The 19219-nt window shown below is 41.2% G+C and overlaps 1 protein-coding gene across 1 annotated transcript in view; it reads right to left on the bottom strand.

The window, feature by feature from the left end:
* Positions 1 to 718: 718 nt before the first annotated feature.
* Positions 719 to 19219, bottom strand: part of DRC3 (dynein regulatory complex subunit 3) — a 104022-nt gene continuing 85521 nt past the window's right edge. The window contains exons 12-14 of the mRNA XM_036739705.1: positions 15154 to 15277; positions 1225 to 1356; positions 719 to 832 (exon numbers count right to left, since the gene is read on the bottom strand). Coding sequence (XP_036595600.1) covers positions 719 to 832; positions 1225 to 1356; positions 15154 to 15277 — 370 coding nt within the window. The remainder of the gene's footprint in view (positions 833 to 1224; positions 1357 to 15153; positions 15278 to 19219) is intronic.

Below are 19219 nucleotides of genomic sequence, written 5' to 3'. Positions count from 1 at the left end.
GGTAGACTTTTGCCTTGCTCTGCCCACCCATCTGTGCGTCTGGCCCCACCCCCATGAGTCACCCTGTCTGTGTCAGCCCCCTGCATATTCTTCCTCTGGGTTCTGACTAGGCCTTTGTGTGGCTGGCCCTGGCCTCCCCGCACGTTCCTCCTCCTGATCTCATTTCTCTATTCCCAATTCACACTTTTCCTTGAACTGTGTGCTACCCCTCCCTCCATGAGCATGGGGTCCACTTCCTGACTCCCTCTATCCCTCCTTTCCCTATGTCCACAGGCCAATTCACATTATATAAAAATTGCTTTCTGTAGAGGTCTATAGAACAGTCTGCTTACATAAGGCAAGAACTGTCTGTACTAAGAAATGGCTGGTTGCTATTCTAATGGCTCTTGAGTCTTCTTTTCATCTAGAAGGAGGAGAAAATCACCTCTAACATCAAGCTTATAACTTGCATGGCCAACAGAGGGCTCCAGTGCGAATGGAGCCTTCAATCCCTACGTGGCCTCGATGGACCTGCCTGATACAATGATCACTACTTTGGCGTGATCTTCGTCTTTATTTTTCACAAATCTAAATACATTTTAATGCAATAAAATAAGCCTTCTATCCTTTGGAACTTCTCATGGGGAAAACACTGAAAAACTTAGGAACGTGAATAGAGTTTGGGCCCTAATCAATATTCCTTTCTGAAAAGGGGACCCCCTTGTGTGTGAAGACTTACCTAATCCGTAAGGTCACCAAAATCCAAGTTGTCCAGTTCATTCTGCAAATGGTCAACATACTGATTGATTTCCTTCACTCGTTTTCGGTTCCTATTGAGTTCATCATCATGAACCTGAGGATTTGAAACCAAAGAATGATTTCCTTTTAAAATTCCTTTTTAAAAGCCTCTGAGTATGTGTGTCCAGTTTAGGAATAAAGAAGCGATTGATAAAAATTTTACATGCTTAATATTTTTCTATATTTTAATGAAAAAGCATACAGTATGAGTGGCCGTTTTTCTTAATAATGTTCTAATCTGTTCAATTCTGTAGAACTTAGAATGAATGAGTTAGAAACTTCATATCACTAGTAAGCTAAAAATCAATGTCTTTTTATGTTTTTATTTATGAGGGTGAGGAATGAGGTGGGAAATATCCAATCAATGTGACTTTCTAGGTAAACTTCCAATTCCTCTTTCTGGTCTGTAGTTGAGAAATAAAGTTTTACCTGCTGTAATTTACTTACCTTGTTTACTATGGCTGTACACCAATTGGTGACATTGGTTATTAAATCATCTTCTCTGTTGTCTATCTTCAGAAGGTGCATGTCATGAGATGCTCCAACTGCATTAACAACTGTATCTTTGTCAGAAAAAAGCTAGTGAATAAAATTGATTAAATATGGGATATGTTTTGATTTGAAGCAAATCAGAGCTTAATACCAAGTGAATGTAAGAGAAGAAATTCAGCGAGTATTGATAGAGCCAGCTCTGGCTGCCTCTGTCTTTACAGAGAAGACCTGAGTTCAAATCTTGCCTCAGACACTTCCTAACAAGTCACTTAACCTCCGTATGCCTGTTTGTTCACATGCTGTGAAGATCAAAGGAGATCGTAGTTGTATCGTGCCTAGCACGGTGCCGGGCACACGGGAAGCACCACATAAATGTCAGCTGCCCTTGTCATTATTATATGCCAGTGCGTTTTGCCATCAGCTCATCAGAGAGTAAAAAATGACAACAAAAGATTGAAGTGTACCATACTGCCAATGAGGGAGAAAGGAATGGTGTCGCGGAAAGGATGCTGAGTTTGCAGACTCAGCAGCTCACATCCCGCCTCTACAGCTCACCCACTTGTATCACTTTGAGCCAGTCACTTCAGGTTTTTTTGGTCTCTGCTTTCTGTAAAGTGAAGGGCTTAGACAAGGTAACAGGATGAATAAAGTAAGCTTCAGAGCCACAGGGCCTGGGCTTTCCTTTTGGCTCTCCCTGCATGATTTTGGGTAAACGCTTTTCATCTTCCTGGAGCTCAGTGTTCTGTGGTTCCCTCTAGATCTAGGCTGTGTGGTGGTAAATAGGTGTTAGCTGGGAGTAGACATTTTTTCCTTCAATAATAAAAGCACCAATAAAATTGAATGACCCCAACCCAAAGGGCTGTTTCTTGGTGGTCTTTGGGTCCCTGGGGGTAAGCACAGCGTGTTAAACACAGAGGGATTCTGTAAACACCTTGCTCACTTGTTGGCTGATTTTTTGCTTGGTTGCCGGTACCCAGGTCTTCCAATTTAGGTAAGCAAATTCTACTCAAGAAATTTTTTTTTTTGTCTGAGCAGGCTGATGCACAGTCCTTAAGAACACGATGCCATTTGGAAGGTTTTGTCTGCACTTGACTTCGCAAAGGGCAATACTCAAATATCCCAATACCCATGTGCATCTGGGATCCCATCAATTTATATCTTTTCTCCAGTGGTACAGGTCACTACCTTTCTGCCCCAGCCTATACTCTTGTCCATGGCCTCCCATTAGTATAGATTGGGGGAGGGAGGGGGTTAGGGACAAGAGAGAGTCCACCCAACATGTGAAGGGCCTTGCATGGCTCTTGACTTAGCAAGAATCCCAGTGGAGTTCTTAGATTATCCCCATTTTTCCTTGCCCTTACCATATGATAAGTCCATCTCTTTTTTTGTTTATATTTTTCTTCATGCTATCCTTTACTCCAGTTCTTCACAGTTACTAATTTGTTAAATGCTGCAGCCTTCTACCTATCATGCACCTCTCCAATGATAATCATTTTAAATTCTTGACCAATCAGTGTTCCATGATGCCTGGCCACACATCAGTAGAATATTTATATTAAAAAGAAAGGCATCCCTGCCACTTAACAGAACCCTAATCTTAGTGCTTGGGCCTAGACCTAGGGAGAAGTTGGCCCCAGGTCCTTGCTTCCAAGCACCCAATTCCTGCCTCCCCCGTGATAGACCACTCCCCAGGCAGAAACAAAGTAGCTCAGCTCTAGGTGCTCACTATCTCCCAACCAAATACCATCTAGACGCAGACCTGATAATAATATAGAAATATATAGAAAAACCTATGTCTCTTATGCACCCTAGATGAACTACAATAAAGCAGAAGCCTCCCCATATAATCTGAAACTACAAAATAAAAAGATAGTCAAATGAAGAGAAAGTACATTAATATACTCACGGTGGAATTGTGGTTTGGGCTATCTTTCCAAAAAGCAATTTGGAATTATCCTAAAGCCACTTTGAATACTCTTTGACTTGGTGATAATACCATTACTATACCCATGCTCCAAAGAGATCAAAGAAAAAAAACCACACATGTACATAAATATTTACAAACTATTTTGTATTAGCAAAAAAAATCGGACATAAAGGGGGGTATCTATCGAATGGGAAATGACTAAGCAAATTATGGCATATGAGTGAAATGGGCTGTTATTATCCCACTATAACAAATTACAAAAGGGGACAGGTTCAGAGAAACTTGGAAAAGACTTGTAGGAACTGAAGCTGAGTGAAGCAAGCAGAAACAGAACAATTTCTATAATGATGACACTAAAGAAGAGACTTTGGATCACAGGGCAAACAGGGTAGGAATAATAATAAGGAAAGAGTACAGACTACTCTCTCCCACAACTGCTCCAACAAAGTTTAAAGAAGAGCATCGGACTGAGTGGTGGTCAGGAAATCCAAGGAGGAACCACAGTCATCACTTTTTTCCAGCCCAGATCAGCACAGGAAAACAGCTAGAGAGACCTATGGATGTTGGGAATCAGCCCACCCAAGAAGGCCTATGCAAAGCTTTCTAGCACCTGGGAAGCTGGGACTGTGTAAGGAGTCAGAGAGCATGTAACAGAGATGAGGCAGCAGCTGTGTCACTCTGGCCCTGGAAGGGGGTTTCAACCCTTTCCACTGAAAGCTAAACAAATTAGGATCTATGAATATAGTGCACTATTGATAACCTCTAAGACATGATGAAAGAGATGGCTTCAGAGAAGCCTAGTATGGCATGTATTAACTAATGAAGAATGAACTGGGCAGAACCAAGTGTAATACAAGGAAAATTAGGAACCCCTGAGAAACCCCTAGCTACTGACAAGCACCCCCAGAAAGAATGGACTCAGATATCTTTGGCATTTAGCAAGCCCCCTGGGACTCCATGACTCCACCAAGGAATGTCAATAGATAGGACCATCCCACTGAAGGATAACCTGGCAGACCCTTTCTAGTAGATATCCCTGGGGCTCCGTGACTCCACCAAGGAATGTAAATGAGATTATCCCACTAGTATGATAACCTGACTGAATCTTTTGATCAGCCTGGACCTTTGTTCCTGTTCCCCCCCACACACACTCTGTACCCCCATATCCTATATAAGCCAAGCCATCACCCCAACACATTGGCCATTGATTTGTGGTGCCGTACCCCAATGGCCGCCGGCTAATAAATTCTCCACTTAAAACTTATACTCTGTGGTGTGTCTCGCTCGCTTCTGGTACAACATTTTGGAGGCCCCAGCGAGATGAGGCGGTATTTCGTGTTACCGCCCTGGAGACACACACAGAATTCCGGACCTCAACAGGGAGTCTCTGCCCCCGATCCACCTTCTCTCACTTCAGAGGGCCGGCTCCTGGGGATTTCTTTTCCTAGGACTCTGATGTGGGGTGACGGTCTCGGAGAATGGGCTCTTTGCTGACCTGTCCCTTTTCGGCCTGTGGAGAATTCTGGTTTTCAGACCTCTAGAGGTAAGGTTTTTCTGGTTTGGCTTCTGGTTTAGGGCTAGCCATTTGGGTCTCTGTTATCATGCTAAACCCTGACGAGGCTGTGGTACAGAGCTAGGAGGACTGGGACGCCACCCTCCCTATTGGGGTGTGGGAAGATTGGGGGTCGTATCTTTGAAGAGAAAATCTTTCCTCTGAGGGGACTTGTTCAGCCTTCAATCAGCTCATGCCATTTGGTTTTCTGTTTTGTGTTTTGGGGTGTGGGGAGATTGGAGGTCGTTATCCCTCCTCCGAGGGAATTTGTTTAGCCTTCAGTCAACCCATGCTGTTTGTCTCTGTTTTGTGTTGGAGTGTGAGAGAGATTGGGGGTCTCGTATCCTTGAGGAGGAAATCTTTCCTCTGAGAGGACTTGTTTAGCCTTCGATTTCACCCACACTGTATGGTTCTCTGTTTTGTGTTGAGGTGTGAGAGAGATTGGGGGTCATATCTTTGAGGAGGAAATCTTTCCTCTGAGGGGACCTGTTTAGCCTTCAATTCGATCCACATCGTGAATTTGTTACGTTTTGAGTTTGTCTCTGTTCGTGTGTCTATGTTCAAAATTGTGAAATGTCTATGTTTTGTTAAAAAATAGAAAAAAAAAGAATCTGAAACATAGGCAGCCAGAGATATCAGGCTGCCACTAGAGAAACAGACTCCCTTCCTTGTGGCTCCCGTTTGGCCAACGTGGAACCACAGGGAATGGGTTAAAATTTGGCAGATTCTGGGTTTTAAATTGTTTGGTTTTAGTTGTTTTAAAAAGTTTGGAAATTGGTTAGTTGAATTTAGGAAGAAAGAACTCCTGAAACTGTAAATCCATTCCAGGAGCTCACTCTTGCTGAAAACATCTCCTCCCAATGAATGCCTTCTGGCTAAAACCTCCCTTAAAGTCTTCTGTGGGACTCTCGAATTTGTCTTAGTCCCAGATTCCTTTAGATTCAAGTACAAAAGAGGTTTTTGGGAGTGAGCAAGGGGGTGAAGTTTACTTGAATTACAATCATTGAGATCTAATCACTAGGGCTGCAGTAAAAGTTAGAGCGGTTAAATCCAACTCCTCTCCTCCCAGATTGGATTAGAAGAGAATGCAGGAGAACTGTAGGGAAAAACTTAAATCGCCATCCCCACCGGGCAAAAGGAGGAGAGGGACAGAAATTCACAGACTGACAGTCAGTCCTGTGCCCCTGGGTACCTTTGTAGCCCATCCTTGTGGTAAAGTTTAAAAGGTAAATTTGTGAAAGAGAGAGAGAGAAAACCTGTATAAGGAATTTAGGGGGGTTGTAGAATAGCGGTTTGAGATTACCTGTCTAGTCAGGAGTACATGTGCTCCTCTTGGCTGCCATGTGCTCCTGGCCTCACCCTTCCCCCACCCTCCACATTGAAAGGTTACCAGAGCTGAAGCTAAAGGAAACTTGTAAAGAAATAGGGCTGGTTAGTTAGTGCTTGGAAGGGTGGGAGGGCTCCTGGGGAGGAGCCCTTTAGAAAACTAAAAGGGATTTTTTCCTGCTCTTATCTTCCTTGGGAGTCCGAAAAAATCCTTTTAGGCATTTTTGTACAAGATGAAGCTTGGAAAAAGTGGGTGCAAAATTAAGTTTCTCTTTCTTTCATAAGTTCATTCATGGCCAGGCAAAAGTTCCTATACCTGGGCCAGAGGTAGTGGTGCTGAAGAATATACAGCTAAATAAAGTGTATTTGGGATGTTAATGTATTAATATATGTGATACATGTATTTATATATTAATACATTAATATATAATACCAAAAGTAATAAGCTGAATAATTTCTATATGTGGAAATCTGGAAATGCAATAGATGTCATCTGAAAATTATTGTTTCTGTATTTCTAAACTTGCATTGTGTTCCCAAAAATTCTCTTAGATTGTGAAATTTGAGAAGACCATTGGGTGGTAAGAAATGATATTATAGCAATTTTAATTTGATTCTGATATATGTGAATTGGGTTTTTAAAGGGATGTGATAAAATTTGGAACTGTTATATGTGGTTATAACAAGTAAATAATTAATAATACTGATATTTAACCATGAGAACAGACTTTCTGTGTGAAAAAGTATGAGAATATATCTGGTGATTTCAAATAACGATATGAAAGATTCTCTGTGCAAGGAGATTTAGAAATGTGTTCACCTAAATTGATAAAAGGGTTGTTTCAAGTTTTAAAATGCATAATTATGTTTAGGGCACTGGTACATTTCTAAATTGTGTAATTTGACAAACAGATGTATCAGCAATATTGAAAAATGTGGTAATCTTTTACAATGCAGAGAGTATTAGGCCTTAGAAATTAAAATGTTACCACTAGTGGTTATGAATCCGATTTGATTTGCTTATCCAACTCAGTTATGATCACTAGATTGGTAATTAATTGGAATCTGTTTCAAGTTTTAGATACATGATAATTGCTTGTGGTGTACTTATTTATAAGTTTGTTATTATATACAAATTGGTTAACATCGCATTACCTGTGCTGTGAGAGAATAATTTCTCTTATAATCTGGATGTTGTTAGATTAAGAATTGTACTTAATTAAGAAATTGAGGTTGTTAACTGAACCAAGGACATTAGAATTATTAGAATTAATGCTTATCTATAGAAGCCTTGAGAAGGAGGTTGAAGGCCCATTTGATGTCTTATTCAAGATTTTTTGAGTTAGGAGGTTCCAAACAACAGTCTGAATTCCTTACTCCTCCCCGCCCTTAGTTTAGATAAGAAGAAAAGAATTTCACCTTAGCCCACCAGTCAGAAGGGAAGGAAAGGGGAGGGGCAGCAATAAGAGGACTGTAGGGGCCAAGAAGCCTCCAACCTGGCCTCTTAAAAAAACTGATAAGATTAGACTAAGACTTGAGATGGGTTTGTCCTGGTAGTTTAATTAGTGAAGTCTGCCATCTGATGGAGAAGAACCCACCCACAGGGGGAGATGAGATGGCAGATCTTTTTAATAAGTGTTCCCTTTTTTAGAATGAGTTATCACGAAAAACAAATCCCCTTTTTTTGTGTCTTTGTGTGTTTAAGAAGCTGGAATGGGATTCCAGTATACACAGTTATGACAATGAAAGTACTAACTTATGAATTGTTTTGTCTTATGGTTGAAATGTAAAGGAAGACTGAGTACTAGGTTTGAAAAATTTGGAAAGGTAAATTAAGGTTGAGGGAAAATAGGAAAGGCAGAGAAGAAAGTTTGGGGACAAATGGGAGTTAGCTAAGCCTCTCCTGTCCTGAGAATGATAGTTTCAGAAGGTCAAAGTAAGTTGGAGATGAGTGTGAGGAAGTATTTAGAAGATGGAAAAGTTATGTAGCTTGATTTGATAATTATTAGCTCCATAAAATTTGGGCAGTCTTATCTGAAGGATATTTATTTGCTATTTAAGATTTTACCAGACTACAATTTAATATTGTCTTAAGCTCTGATTACAGGACCAGGTCACATGAAGCCGGTAATGGCATGGCAGGCATTGCAAGCTGAGAATTTAAGGTGGATCTGCGTGGGAGCAGTCGTGAAGACGACCTTGGTCACAGCCTAGGTAGGATCTTCCTGACTTTATTTCCCAACTCTGCTATTTCCTTTCTGAAAAGGAAAGTCCCCACCTGGTTACTCCTAAGCCCTGCTTTCAGCACCTGGTGACTATAAGATTGGCTCTCAGATATGACTCATGCCTGGAATCAAACAGAGCTAAGGAAGTTCTTTCCTTCTGTTAAGATATATGACATAGTCCCTCGTTTCTTTCATAGCAAATTTAAATTATCAAGAAGTTTTGTAAGCACTATGCTAAATCTGTTAGGTAGTAGATGAGTATTGAAATATCTCTGAGTTATTATAATAGGATACAGGTATGAATAGCTTACAATTTTAACCTACGTTCATGACCAAATAAAACATTGAAATAATATAGGGATAACATCTTCTGAAAGGGGAAAATGATTAGGCAAAGCAAATAAGGCAAAGATGTAATGTGATCAATGTCTAATAAAAGGAAGGGATAGCGAATTTTGAAAAAGGCAATAGGATCAGATTGATTCCCCTAAGAATTATGTACAGATGTGTATGATTGGCTCTAAAATTTATCAATTCTGGAAATTTGAGCTGATAAGTGTGTTTTGGTAATATCTTAAATTTGGATGCTAATACAAGAAAATTGTATAAGATAATGGTACAAGTGAAAATATATCCCCTTTGTAAAGTATCTGTAAGTTATAGTAAGTTAAAATTGTCTGAGAATTTCTAGATCTGAACCAGAGAGGCAGAACTTAGCCCTGCATGGCTGGGACCTATGTTGTGTTTCTTAATCATCAAATTACATGTGTTCTGGGAACCCCGTGTGAGGAGTGGACATCTGGGCCTATAGGAGCCTCGCCCTGTGGTTCCAAGAGCCTGAGAGGGACAGCACCGGACGTAGACGGCTTTCTCATGGGATCCAGAACCAGAACCTGAGCAAAGACCTGCTTTTTTTCCCTTCTGCGTCCTTGTGTTCCCAAGACTGTTTTTTTCCTGATTTTTTATTATGTTCCCTCTGCTTACTGTAACCAGAATGGCCTTTGATTTCTTTGAATGACTCAGCTTACCTCAAAGAGCCTCTGGATGCTGTGGCTTGCTCTTCCGGGGCAGGAAGCCCAGAGAGCATGCCAGGAAGCAGACAACTTCCTGTGTGATGAGTCATGGGGCTGGCTGAGGGGAGGTGTTAACGTCTACGCTAGGGGGAGGGGCCAAGTCAAGAACCAATCGGCTCTGGTCATTCAGGTGGCACTTGATGATGTCAAAAACCCTATAAGAAGGGAGAGGACAGCTTGAAGAGCTCTCTTTCCTTTTCCGGTTGGTATGGGAGCAGCGGCAGGGAAGCGTGACTCTGGGCCAGCCCTTGCTCTTGGGCCGAGCCCAGATGTTGGTAACTATGAATTGTATTGGGTCTGTCTGTTATTTGTAATTTGTTTGTATTTTGGTTTTGAAGTACTGGTTTTTCCCCGGACTAAATGAATGTTTTGAACCTCAGGGTGCTGGTTTTTTCCCCTGAAGTCAGTGAATCTGTATTTGGTCTGTTGATGCTGGTCTGTATGCTCCCCTGAACTAACTGAATGCAACTGAATGCTGGCGTTTTCCCCTGAACTAAATGAATGTTGTCTGTATGCTAACTGAATGCTGGATTAAAGTAAGCTGGTCAACCCCTTCACCATGCTTTCCTTGTTTAAGCAGATAAAAAGAACCTGTGCTTTCCTGGTAGCCCCCTGGGTCCCGGCAGCGGGGGAGGGATCTTCCACCCCCCATTGAAGCTGCTAGCTGGGTTGTTAAAACATATCGCGTAGTCTTGGTCAGGATCTGGCTTTAACAAGAGAGCATGGCGTTTTGGGGTGCTGGGTTGTTTGAATGTTTCCCTGTTTTTGGACTGCTCTTTGTACTTGAGGCGGCTATGGTTCTGTGGAGCCTCAGGAGCAAGGAAGGCCTGAAGGATAACGGGAGTGGAAGTGCTGGGTGAGGTTTCCCAGGGGCCCAGAGCAGGAGATAATCCCTTCCTCCCAGGGCTTAAGCTGATAAGCCTGGCCCCGGAGGACTGTGCTGAAAGGGCCAATGTCCTGAGATTATATTGTACATGGAGTTTTGAAGCAGGAGCAAAAGGGTCTTGCTCCATTGATAGAATAAAGTTGGGAGCTAAGGTATGGGCAAAACAGAAGCCAGATGAAGTCATACTCGGAGGGAAGGTGGCCTCATGTGATTAACAGAGGAAAGCTTGTACATCTGGGGAAAGGCTGGGAGGACAATCCTAGTCTCCATCTAGGGTGGGATCCTCTTGGCTTCCTCAGCACGTTCCTTCCGAAAAGAAACATTTCCCACCTGAGTTTGGCTTCTGATATTGGATCTTTGCATAACTGAAATCTCAACCAAACTGGAGATGATTTTATTTGAAGGATAATAGCCCATACTTGCCTACTTTTTTTGTTCTTTGAAATGATTTTATTTAAAGGATAATAGCCCATACTTGCCTGCTCTTTTTGTTCCTTGTTTTGGTTGACTTTGTTGCTAGTTCTGTCTCTTTTAGGCTTAATTACCCTGCACTTTCCGGTGACTGCCTAAAACACGTAGCGTTCTTGGAATTCCTGCCAGCTCGATGAAAGAACTGACCTCTGGAATGGGACTGTTTGGGGCAGGCACAGCTCTACATCCAATTTCAGCATGAAGAAGCTATGGAAAATGAGACCTTCACCCCTTACCCCAAGATTTTGAGCCCCAATTGTTTGAGGAGGGGGAATGATGATAGTGTTCTGAGTACTTATTTTGTGTTATCCTTGCTATATTGTTTTATTGTTATGATGTTATTGATCCTATGTAATGGATACAAAGATCTAGGGGTAGACATTTGAATTATTAATAATTATTTTGGGGATGATTGATTGAAGAGATTATCTTGCTGGGATCTAGGGGTAGATCACATTTGAATCGTAAACCAATGTTTGGGAATGTCACTGAATATGTTTTGCTTTACTGTGAATGATATGTTTTAGTTTCCTGCGTAATTGGATCACAATGTTCTAGGATATATAATTAATTTAAATTATGATTGGATTGTGCATCCTAGAACATTGTGAGGGGTGGAGTGTAACCAGAATGGCCTTTGTTTTCTTTGACTCAGCTTACCTCATTGAGCCTCTGGACACTGTGGCTTGCTCTTCCGGGGCAGGAAGCCCAAAGAGCATGCCAGGAAGCAGACAACTTCCTGTGATGAGTCATGGGGCTGCCTGAGGGGAGGTGTTAGCTCCAGAACCTGGTGTACGCTAGGGGGAGGGGCCAAGTCAAAACCAATCAGCCCTGGTCATTCAGGCAGCACTTGATGATGTCAAAAACCCTATAAGAGGGGAGAGGACAGCTTGAAGAGCTCTTTTTCTTTCCGGTTGGTGTGGGAGCAAGCGGGGAGCGTGACTCTGGGCCAGCCCTTGCTCTCGGGCCGAGCCCAGATGTTGGTAACTATGAATTGTATTGGGTCTGTCTGTTGATACTTGTAACTTGTTTGTATTTTGGTTTTGAGGTTCGGGGTGCTGGTTTGTTTTCCCCCAAACTAAATGAATGTTTTGAACCTCAGGGTGCTGGCTTTTTTTTTCCCCTGAAGTACGTGAGTCTGTATTTGGTATATTTCTTGATGCTTGTCTGTATGCTCCCCTGAACTAACTGAATGCTGGCCTTTTCCCCTGAACTAAATGAATGTTGTCTGTATGCTAACTGAATGCTAGATTAAAGTAAGCTGGTCAACCCCTTCACTGTGCTTTCCTTGTTTAAGCAGATAAAAAGAACCTGTGCTTTTCCGGCATCCTGGCAGCGTCCTGGGTGCATCTTACGCCCCCACAGAAGCTGCTAGCTGGGTTGTTAAAACACTTACTTACAATAGTTTACAATTTCTGCCCATCCCTGGGGATGTCCAAATATAGAAAAGGGAAAACCTGACTCCACCTAGATAGGGATTTTAAAACTTCACCCTGTGGAAAATAGTTTTTTTTTCCATACTTTTAATTGGTCTTTAGGCGAAACTTTCAGTTTGCCTTTGACCAAAAAGGGGGAAATGTGGGATGTTTTAGACCATTTTTTTAAATTTCTGGAGTGCAGTACCCAGGGAGGCTCCTTGGACTCTCCTTGAGTCTTCCAACTAGGTCTGGCCTTCCCCTGGGGCCAACGACCTAGCATTCCTTTTATTGTCACCCCTGCTTAGCGTTTTGGTTGGCCTCCTAATTTTATTGCTATGCCCCATCAGGTCGTTCCTTTTTTCAAGGATTTGAAATTCCCATGGAAGTGAGGAATGTAATACAAGGAAAATTAGGAACCCCTGAGAAACCCCTAGCTACTGACAAGCACCCCCAGAAAGAATGGACTCAGATATCTTTGGCATTTAGCAAACCCCCTGGGACTCCATGACTCCACTAAGGAATGTCAATAGATAGGACCATCCCACTGAAGGATAACCTGGCAGACCCTTTCTAGCAGATATCCCTGGGGCTCCGTGACTCCACCAAGGAATGTAAATGAGATTATCCCACTAGTATGATAACCTGACTGAATCTTTTGATCAGCCTGGACCTTTGTTCCTGTTCCCCCACACACACACTCTGTACCCCCATATCCTATATAAGCCAAGCCATCACCCCAACACATTGGCCATTGATTTGTGGTGCCATACCCCAATGGCCGCCGGCTAATAAATTCTCTACTTAAAACTTATACTCTGTGGTGTGTCTTGCTCTCTTCTGGTACAACACGAGCAAACCATTCCATGACTACAACATTGTGAAGAAAGAGAACTTTGAAAGACTGAAGAACTCTGAGCATGCTGTCTCCCTCCTTTTTAGAGAAGAATTACACAATTAGACACATAGTTAGACAGGACCAAAGTGTGATTTGTTTCATTTGACTATGCTTATTTGTTATGAGAAAGGGGGAGGTTTTGTTTGTTTTTGTATATTTAGGTCCTTTTTCTTGGATACAGACATAGTAGTGGTATTGCTTGGTCATAGAGTACATATGGTTTTATAGTCCTTTGGGCATAGTTCCAAATTGCTCTCCAGAATGGTTGACTCAGTATACAACTTCACCAATAGTACACTAGTGTTTTAATTTTCCCACATCCCCTCCAACATTTGTCATTTTCCTTTTCTGTCATATTAGCCAATCTGATAGGTATGAGGTAGTAACTCAGAGCTGTTTTAATCTGCATTTCTCTCATCAATAGTGATTTAGAGCATTTTTTCATGACTAAATAGCTTTGATTACTTTGTTTAAAAACTGCCTGTTCGTATCCTTTGACCATTTATCAATTGAGGAATGGCTCTTATTTCTATAAATTTGATTCACTTTTCTATATGTTTGAGAAATGCAGTCTTTATCAGAGAAACTCACTGTAAAAATTTTTTTTCCCACTAATGATTACCAACTATGTATTGCCCTCCATCCTATTTTTCCCATTTATCTTACTCTCTCCTTTTACCCTGTCCATTCTCAAAAGTGTTTTGCTTCTGACTTTTACCTCTTTCTAAACTGCCCTCCCTTCTATCAGCTCCCCCCCCCAAGCTTGTTTGTTTTTAATGTGGGAAGGGAATAGGAGGAAATTGTGGGCTAGGATGCAAATGAAAAGAGAAGAAAGTAGGTCATTGAAGCATTTTTTAAATGCTCAGAAGAGAACAAAAGGAAGTTGAGAGGTAGTCAAAGAAAAGCAGGACAGCTTTGAAACTAACATTGAGTTTATTATATGCTTTAGAAGGAAGCTGTTCAGAATGAAAAAATAAAACTTTTTAAAAATTCAACTTTGAAGAGCTGTTGCTAAAGGAGAGTTCTGATTTACCTAAGTAGAGCTTGAAATGCATTTTCAGATATTATTTAATAAGGATGGTTAAACATAGCTGAAATCATGTTATTCGTCTTATATTTCAGCTATAAGTTAAATAGACCTTGGGGTGGGGCAGGAACGGTGTGCTTAGTACCTGCCATCTCTATCATTCTTCTGGGGAAAATAAGATCCAAATAGAAACTTAAAGCTGGAAGGAATGTTAGCAATCCTCCAGTCCAGTGTCCCACAAACTGTATTCCACAGAGCTTTGGCGTGCCAAGCATAAGGTTTCCATGTGAAAATGTTGATGTCAATTGAATACTTGATATACTAGAATACTAGATATAAACCTATATTGTGCAGGGACTGAGCCTATAATTTCATTGGTCCAGGACAGAATTTCCTATAAGGAAACCATGCCAGTGCAGGTTAGTCTTATAGAGTTGCCTATGATACGGAGAGAATGAGTTTCATGGCCAAAAGTCAGTGTGTGTGTAGGAGATAGGATTTGAAACTAGGTAAGGCAGGTTCTCAATATACCACACTGTCTCTCTTCATATGAGTGGATATACAATCAAAATACTACTATGTAAAGCACATAACTCTATGTAAATATGAATATATATGCATATATATAAAATCTTATGGCAGTCTGAGGCCCTAAGATGGGCCTAATTTCTCTATTCTAAAATTTTCCTGATCTTCTTTATCCTAGATGGATATCCTATGGCCCAAGACTAACATGGGTTCCATCAATATATTTCCAGTCTAAAAGCATTCTATAGACAGATAAATTTGGGAAGTGCTCATCCATTACAGCTGAATAGTCTACGAGACAAGAAAACAGGCTCAAGAAATGTAAGGTCACAAGGTCACAACACAGAACTAGAAACGAAGTCTTCTGACGTGTAGTCCAGTGCTTCTAAATTATATTCTGCTTTTTTCTCTTAAGTAACTTACAGCCCGATTTGTGAAGCACTCTTGTTTTGCTGTGTCATCAGTGTCAAAAGACTATGTTTCACACAGATGGTAAAATAGAACTTTTCATATCATCTATAATAGCATAACGTTTTTATGAAACCGGAAGCCTCACCGTGCGGACATCATCTGGCAGGTCCTCATCAAATTCACTCTTGACTATTTTCTCCAGGGTGTTTATGGAGATCTCCAGAAGCTTTTCATGGTGATGGTTTTCCAGGTCACGGCACTGGGCCATCGTAGGATATAAGTTAAGCAAATAAGACCAGGTAATCATAATATGAATGGTTTGATAAGACTATACCTGACAATGATGAGAGGAGCAACAGTTTACTTGAGAGGGACATTTTTGTCCCTAAAAATGAGATTCACTCACTTCAACCTGTTAGGTGCTCAGTTAAAACTCTTGAAACTTGAAGTAGCGTTCTTCAAAGGAAAATCACAGAACTACAGGGTTCAACAAACATTTAATAAAAGAGGGACTTTGTGCACCACTGGGGATACAAAGACAAAACAATCCATGCCCTCAAGGAGTTTGGAGAAGAGAGCCAACATGTACACAAATAAGAATAACCTAAGGTAATCTGAGTTGGGATTGAATACCAACAAGTGGACTCTGAGGGAAAGCTTCATGGAGGAGGTAGTCCCAGAGCTGAGTACTGGAAGACGACAAGGATGCTGAGAGACAGGGTGGAGAAGCACATCCATTTCAGGCCTGGGGGAACAGCTCGTGTGAATGCATAAAGGTAGGAGATGGAACGCTGAATTCAGGGGTTCACTGGTAGGTCCGTTTGCCCAAAATACAGGAGTTTCTGAAGAAGAGTGACATGAAGTAAGGCTGGAAAGGTAGACTGGAGGCAGATTTTGAAGAGGCTTAATTGTCAGGCTGGAGAGTGTGTATTTTATGGAGGCATTGGGGAGCCACATGTTCGGGAGAGTGCATGTCTTGAACAGTCCTGTTACACAGGAAGATGTTTTTGGCAGTAGTTTTGGTGGATAGATTGGAGAGGGAAGAAACTGGAAGCAGGGAGACCAATTAGGGGATTAATACAATTGTGTGAGAAGTGATGAGGGACTGGAAAAGGGTGATAGCCCTTTAAGACTAGCATTAGTAGTACTACTAGTATATTTAAGACTAGTAGACATATGTGGGAGAGATTATGGGGTGGGGGGAGGCACAAAGGAGAGAAAGAAGAGTGAGTGATTACCCAGAGGATATGAGCCTATATGAATAGAAGATGATGGCATCTTTAATTTGGAAGACAGGTGGGTTTAGGGAAAAGATAAATTTTCTTTTAGATACATTGGGTTTGAAATGCTTGACAGTACATCCCAGAGATATCCAGCAGGGAGTCAGTTGGTGATGCAGGAATAGAGTTCAGGAGAAAAAATCAGGACTGGATATACAGATTTTGGAATCATTTGTGTAGAGATGATAGTTATACAGAAAGTGACAGATAAGAATGTCAAGGGAAAGGCCTCCTAACCGGGTTCCACATTTCCAGTCTTGCCTTTCTCCAAATCCATCCTTCATAAACTTGCCAAAATAATCTAGTACTAAAGCAAGGTCTGATCTTATATCACTGCTCAAGAAGTTTCACTGAGAACTGAAACTATCTATCCTATCTTTAGGATAAAATATAAATTCTAAGGTGTAGCACAGAAAGCCATTCATAGATGAAATATTTAAGAACTTTGATTGGTGCAGTGACCAACCACATCTCCAGTGGACCTATGATGAAGCAATGTTCCACACCTCCTAACCGAGAGAAGATGGACTCAAAGTGTGGAAAGAGACATACGTTTCTGGCTATGGCCACTGTGTGCTTGGCTATGCTTTGTTATGTTGGGTTTTTTCTTTCTCTAAGTCTTTAATTGGAAGAAGGGATGGGGGTATGACGGAAAAGGGATGTTAGCAACAGTGATGCCAAAAAAGAAAGAGCACTGAAACATTTTTTTCAAATTGCCCAGAAGAAAACAGAAGGAAGTTCAGAAGAAAGCACAGAGCATCAGGACAGTTTTAAAATAACATATGTAATTCATTATATGCTTTTTAAAAAAAAAAAAGACAAGTGGTATGAAATACAGATTCTTGGTTTCATATACAATCCATTCTTTGTGTTTTGCTATTTGGAAATGCTTCTTTTTGGATGTTTAAGTTCATAATTTAAAAATTTAAATTTAAAAAGAAAGAAAGCTATTTATAATCTGGCTCCAGCCTACCCTTCCAGAACTATTTCACTTTATTCCCCTCTATGCACTAAGTTCTACCCAATATGGTCTACTTGCTCTACTCCATCTCCCACCTCTATGCTACTGACCAGGCTGTGCTCTCTACCAGAAATGTACATCATCCTTATATCTGCCTCTTCGAATCCTTAGCTTCCTTCAAGTCTCAACTCAGGTGCCACCTCTTATGGGAAACCCCTCCACATCCCCAAAGATAGTAGTCCTTTCTCCTTCCTCAAATTATCTTGTATTTACTAGTCTCTGTAAATGTATATCTACCTCCCAAACCACCTCCAGCAGGATGTAAGCTCCTCCAAGGCAGGGACTATTGGTCATTTTATCTTTGAATAACCAGGCTTTGAGGTAGATCAGTCCCTCTGCTGGTGGAGAAGGGAGGCATTTAGAGCATGGTTGAATGGACTTCTAGGAATGATAGTCCAGAGAAACCATGTAAATCTTCCTCCCCTGGAAGGGAAGGTGCCTGAGAACCGAGAGAACTCAGTGCACAAGAAAGAGTGGCAGATTCAAAATGGAGAGGCTGAGTGGTGGCAGCAACCCGTAGCACACAGGGACTGATGACGGGGCCATAGAGGTGCTCCAGTGAGCCCTTTGAATAAACACAATAACTGGGATGGCGGTCCAGTTAGACCTCCCTCCACCATCCCCTATTCAAACTGACTGAACAGAGATATGGCCAGAAAGGCCAACTGAGGGTTAACTCCACTCCTTCAGGCATTTTCTAAATGATTTCTATATTTCTTTAAGCTATTTCTGACTTTCATATAAAACTATTTTGTGATTTGTATGTCTTTAGATGCAAATATAGGGGCTACAGTGGAACAGGCCGTGAGATCGGTACAGAGAGGAAGACAAAGATGTCCATCACCTCTGTCTAAAAATGTTAGGATCTTTCCTTACTGGGGGCTCCAAACAAGGTTGAGAGAGAATCTCAGTTACTATTTTAGTCATAATTTTTTATAAATTCTCTAAAAGATAGAACTAAACTGGTTCTGCCTCTCTCCCCACAATCAGCTCTCCAGGAAGAAAAAAAAATATGTATGCATGACATTACTTCTAAGTTTAATCTGCATAATTGATATTTTCTCCATAGCTTCCTTAAATCTGGGTAGTCAGCAAAACAATAAGTCAAGTGGTGATTTATAGTGTTTCCCAATTCTGAGGCGTAAATGCTCATACTCAAAATTTAACAACTGACTTCAGTACAAGCTAGGTTCAATATACCCCTGAACGCAATATACTCCTGAATTTAGGGCAGTGACTAAAGAGTAGGAACCAGGTGGTCGGAGGAGAAACACACAGTTTTGTGAAGAGTGGCCAAATTAAAAATTCCAAAGGTGGGGACTACCCCCTCATCTATACAGAAAACCCTATCAGACACTACCACCCTGGTAGCTACATTTATATCCCAATGCCGACCACAGTGCCCTAAACATCATAGGTGTTCAATAAATGTTTGTTGACTTATTGAGTGATGAATGGGGAGACAAGGACCCAGAACTGAGCCCTTGAGGGATGTCTGTTTGGATAGACCTTGTAGGTCTCAACCTCCTATCCCAGACCTCTACCCTCTCCTTGGTATCCTTCTCACTCTGAAGTACAAATAATATTTTTTAAAATTATAAACAAAACCATCTTCAAGTTCTTCTTCTTCAAGTTTAAATTATAAGGCTGAAAGTTAATGCCTTTCTATTAGAGGTCTCTTTTTCTAGTACAAAAAACTAGTCTGAGGGAAATGTTTTTTCTTTTTTTCCTCATTACCGTCTTTTAAAATCCAAACCACTGACTGCAATGTAGCAACAACATTCAAATATCAACAAATAACATGGTACCTTTAGGCCCAATTACACCTACATTGAAGGCCTTTTGCAATAATGTTGCCTCAGAATGTGTTGACTGATAGTACTTAACATTCTAATTCTTCAGTCAAACAA

This window comes from Trichosurus vulpecula, chromosome 1 (assembly GCF_011100635.1).
Source record: "Trichosurus vulpecula isolate mTriVul1 chromosome 1, mTriVul1.pri, whole genome shotgun sequence".
NCBI classification, from domain to species: Eukaryota; Metazoa; Chordata; class Mammalia; order Diprotodontia; family Phalangeridae; genus Trichosurus; species Trichosurus vulpecula.
Note: the sequence above shows the minus strand (reverse complement) of the source record. Positions and strands in the feature narration are given on the sequence as shown.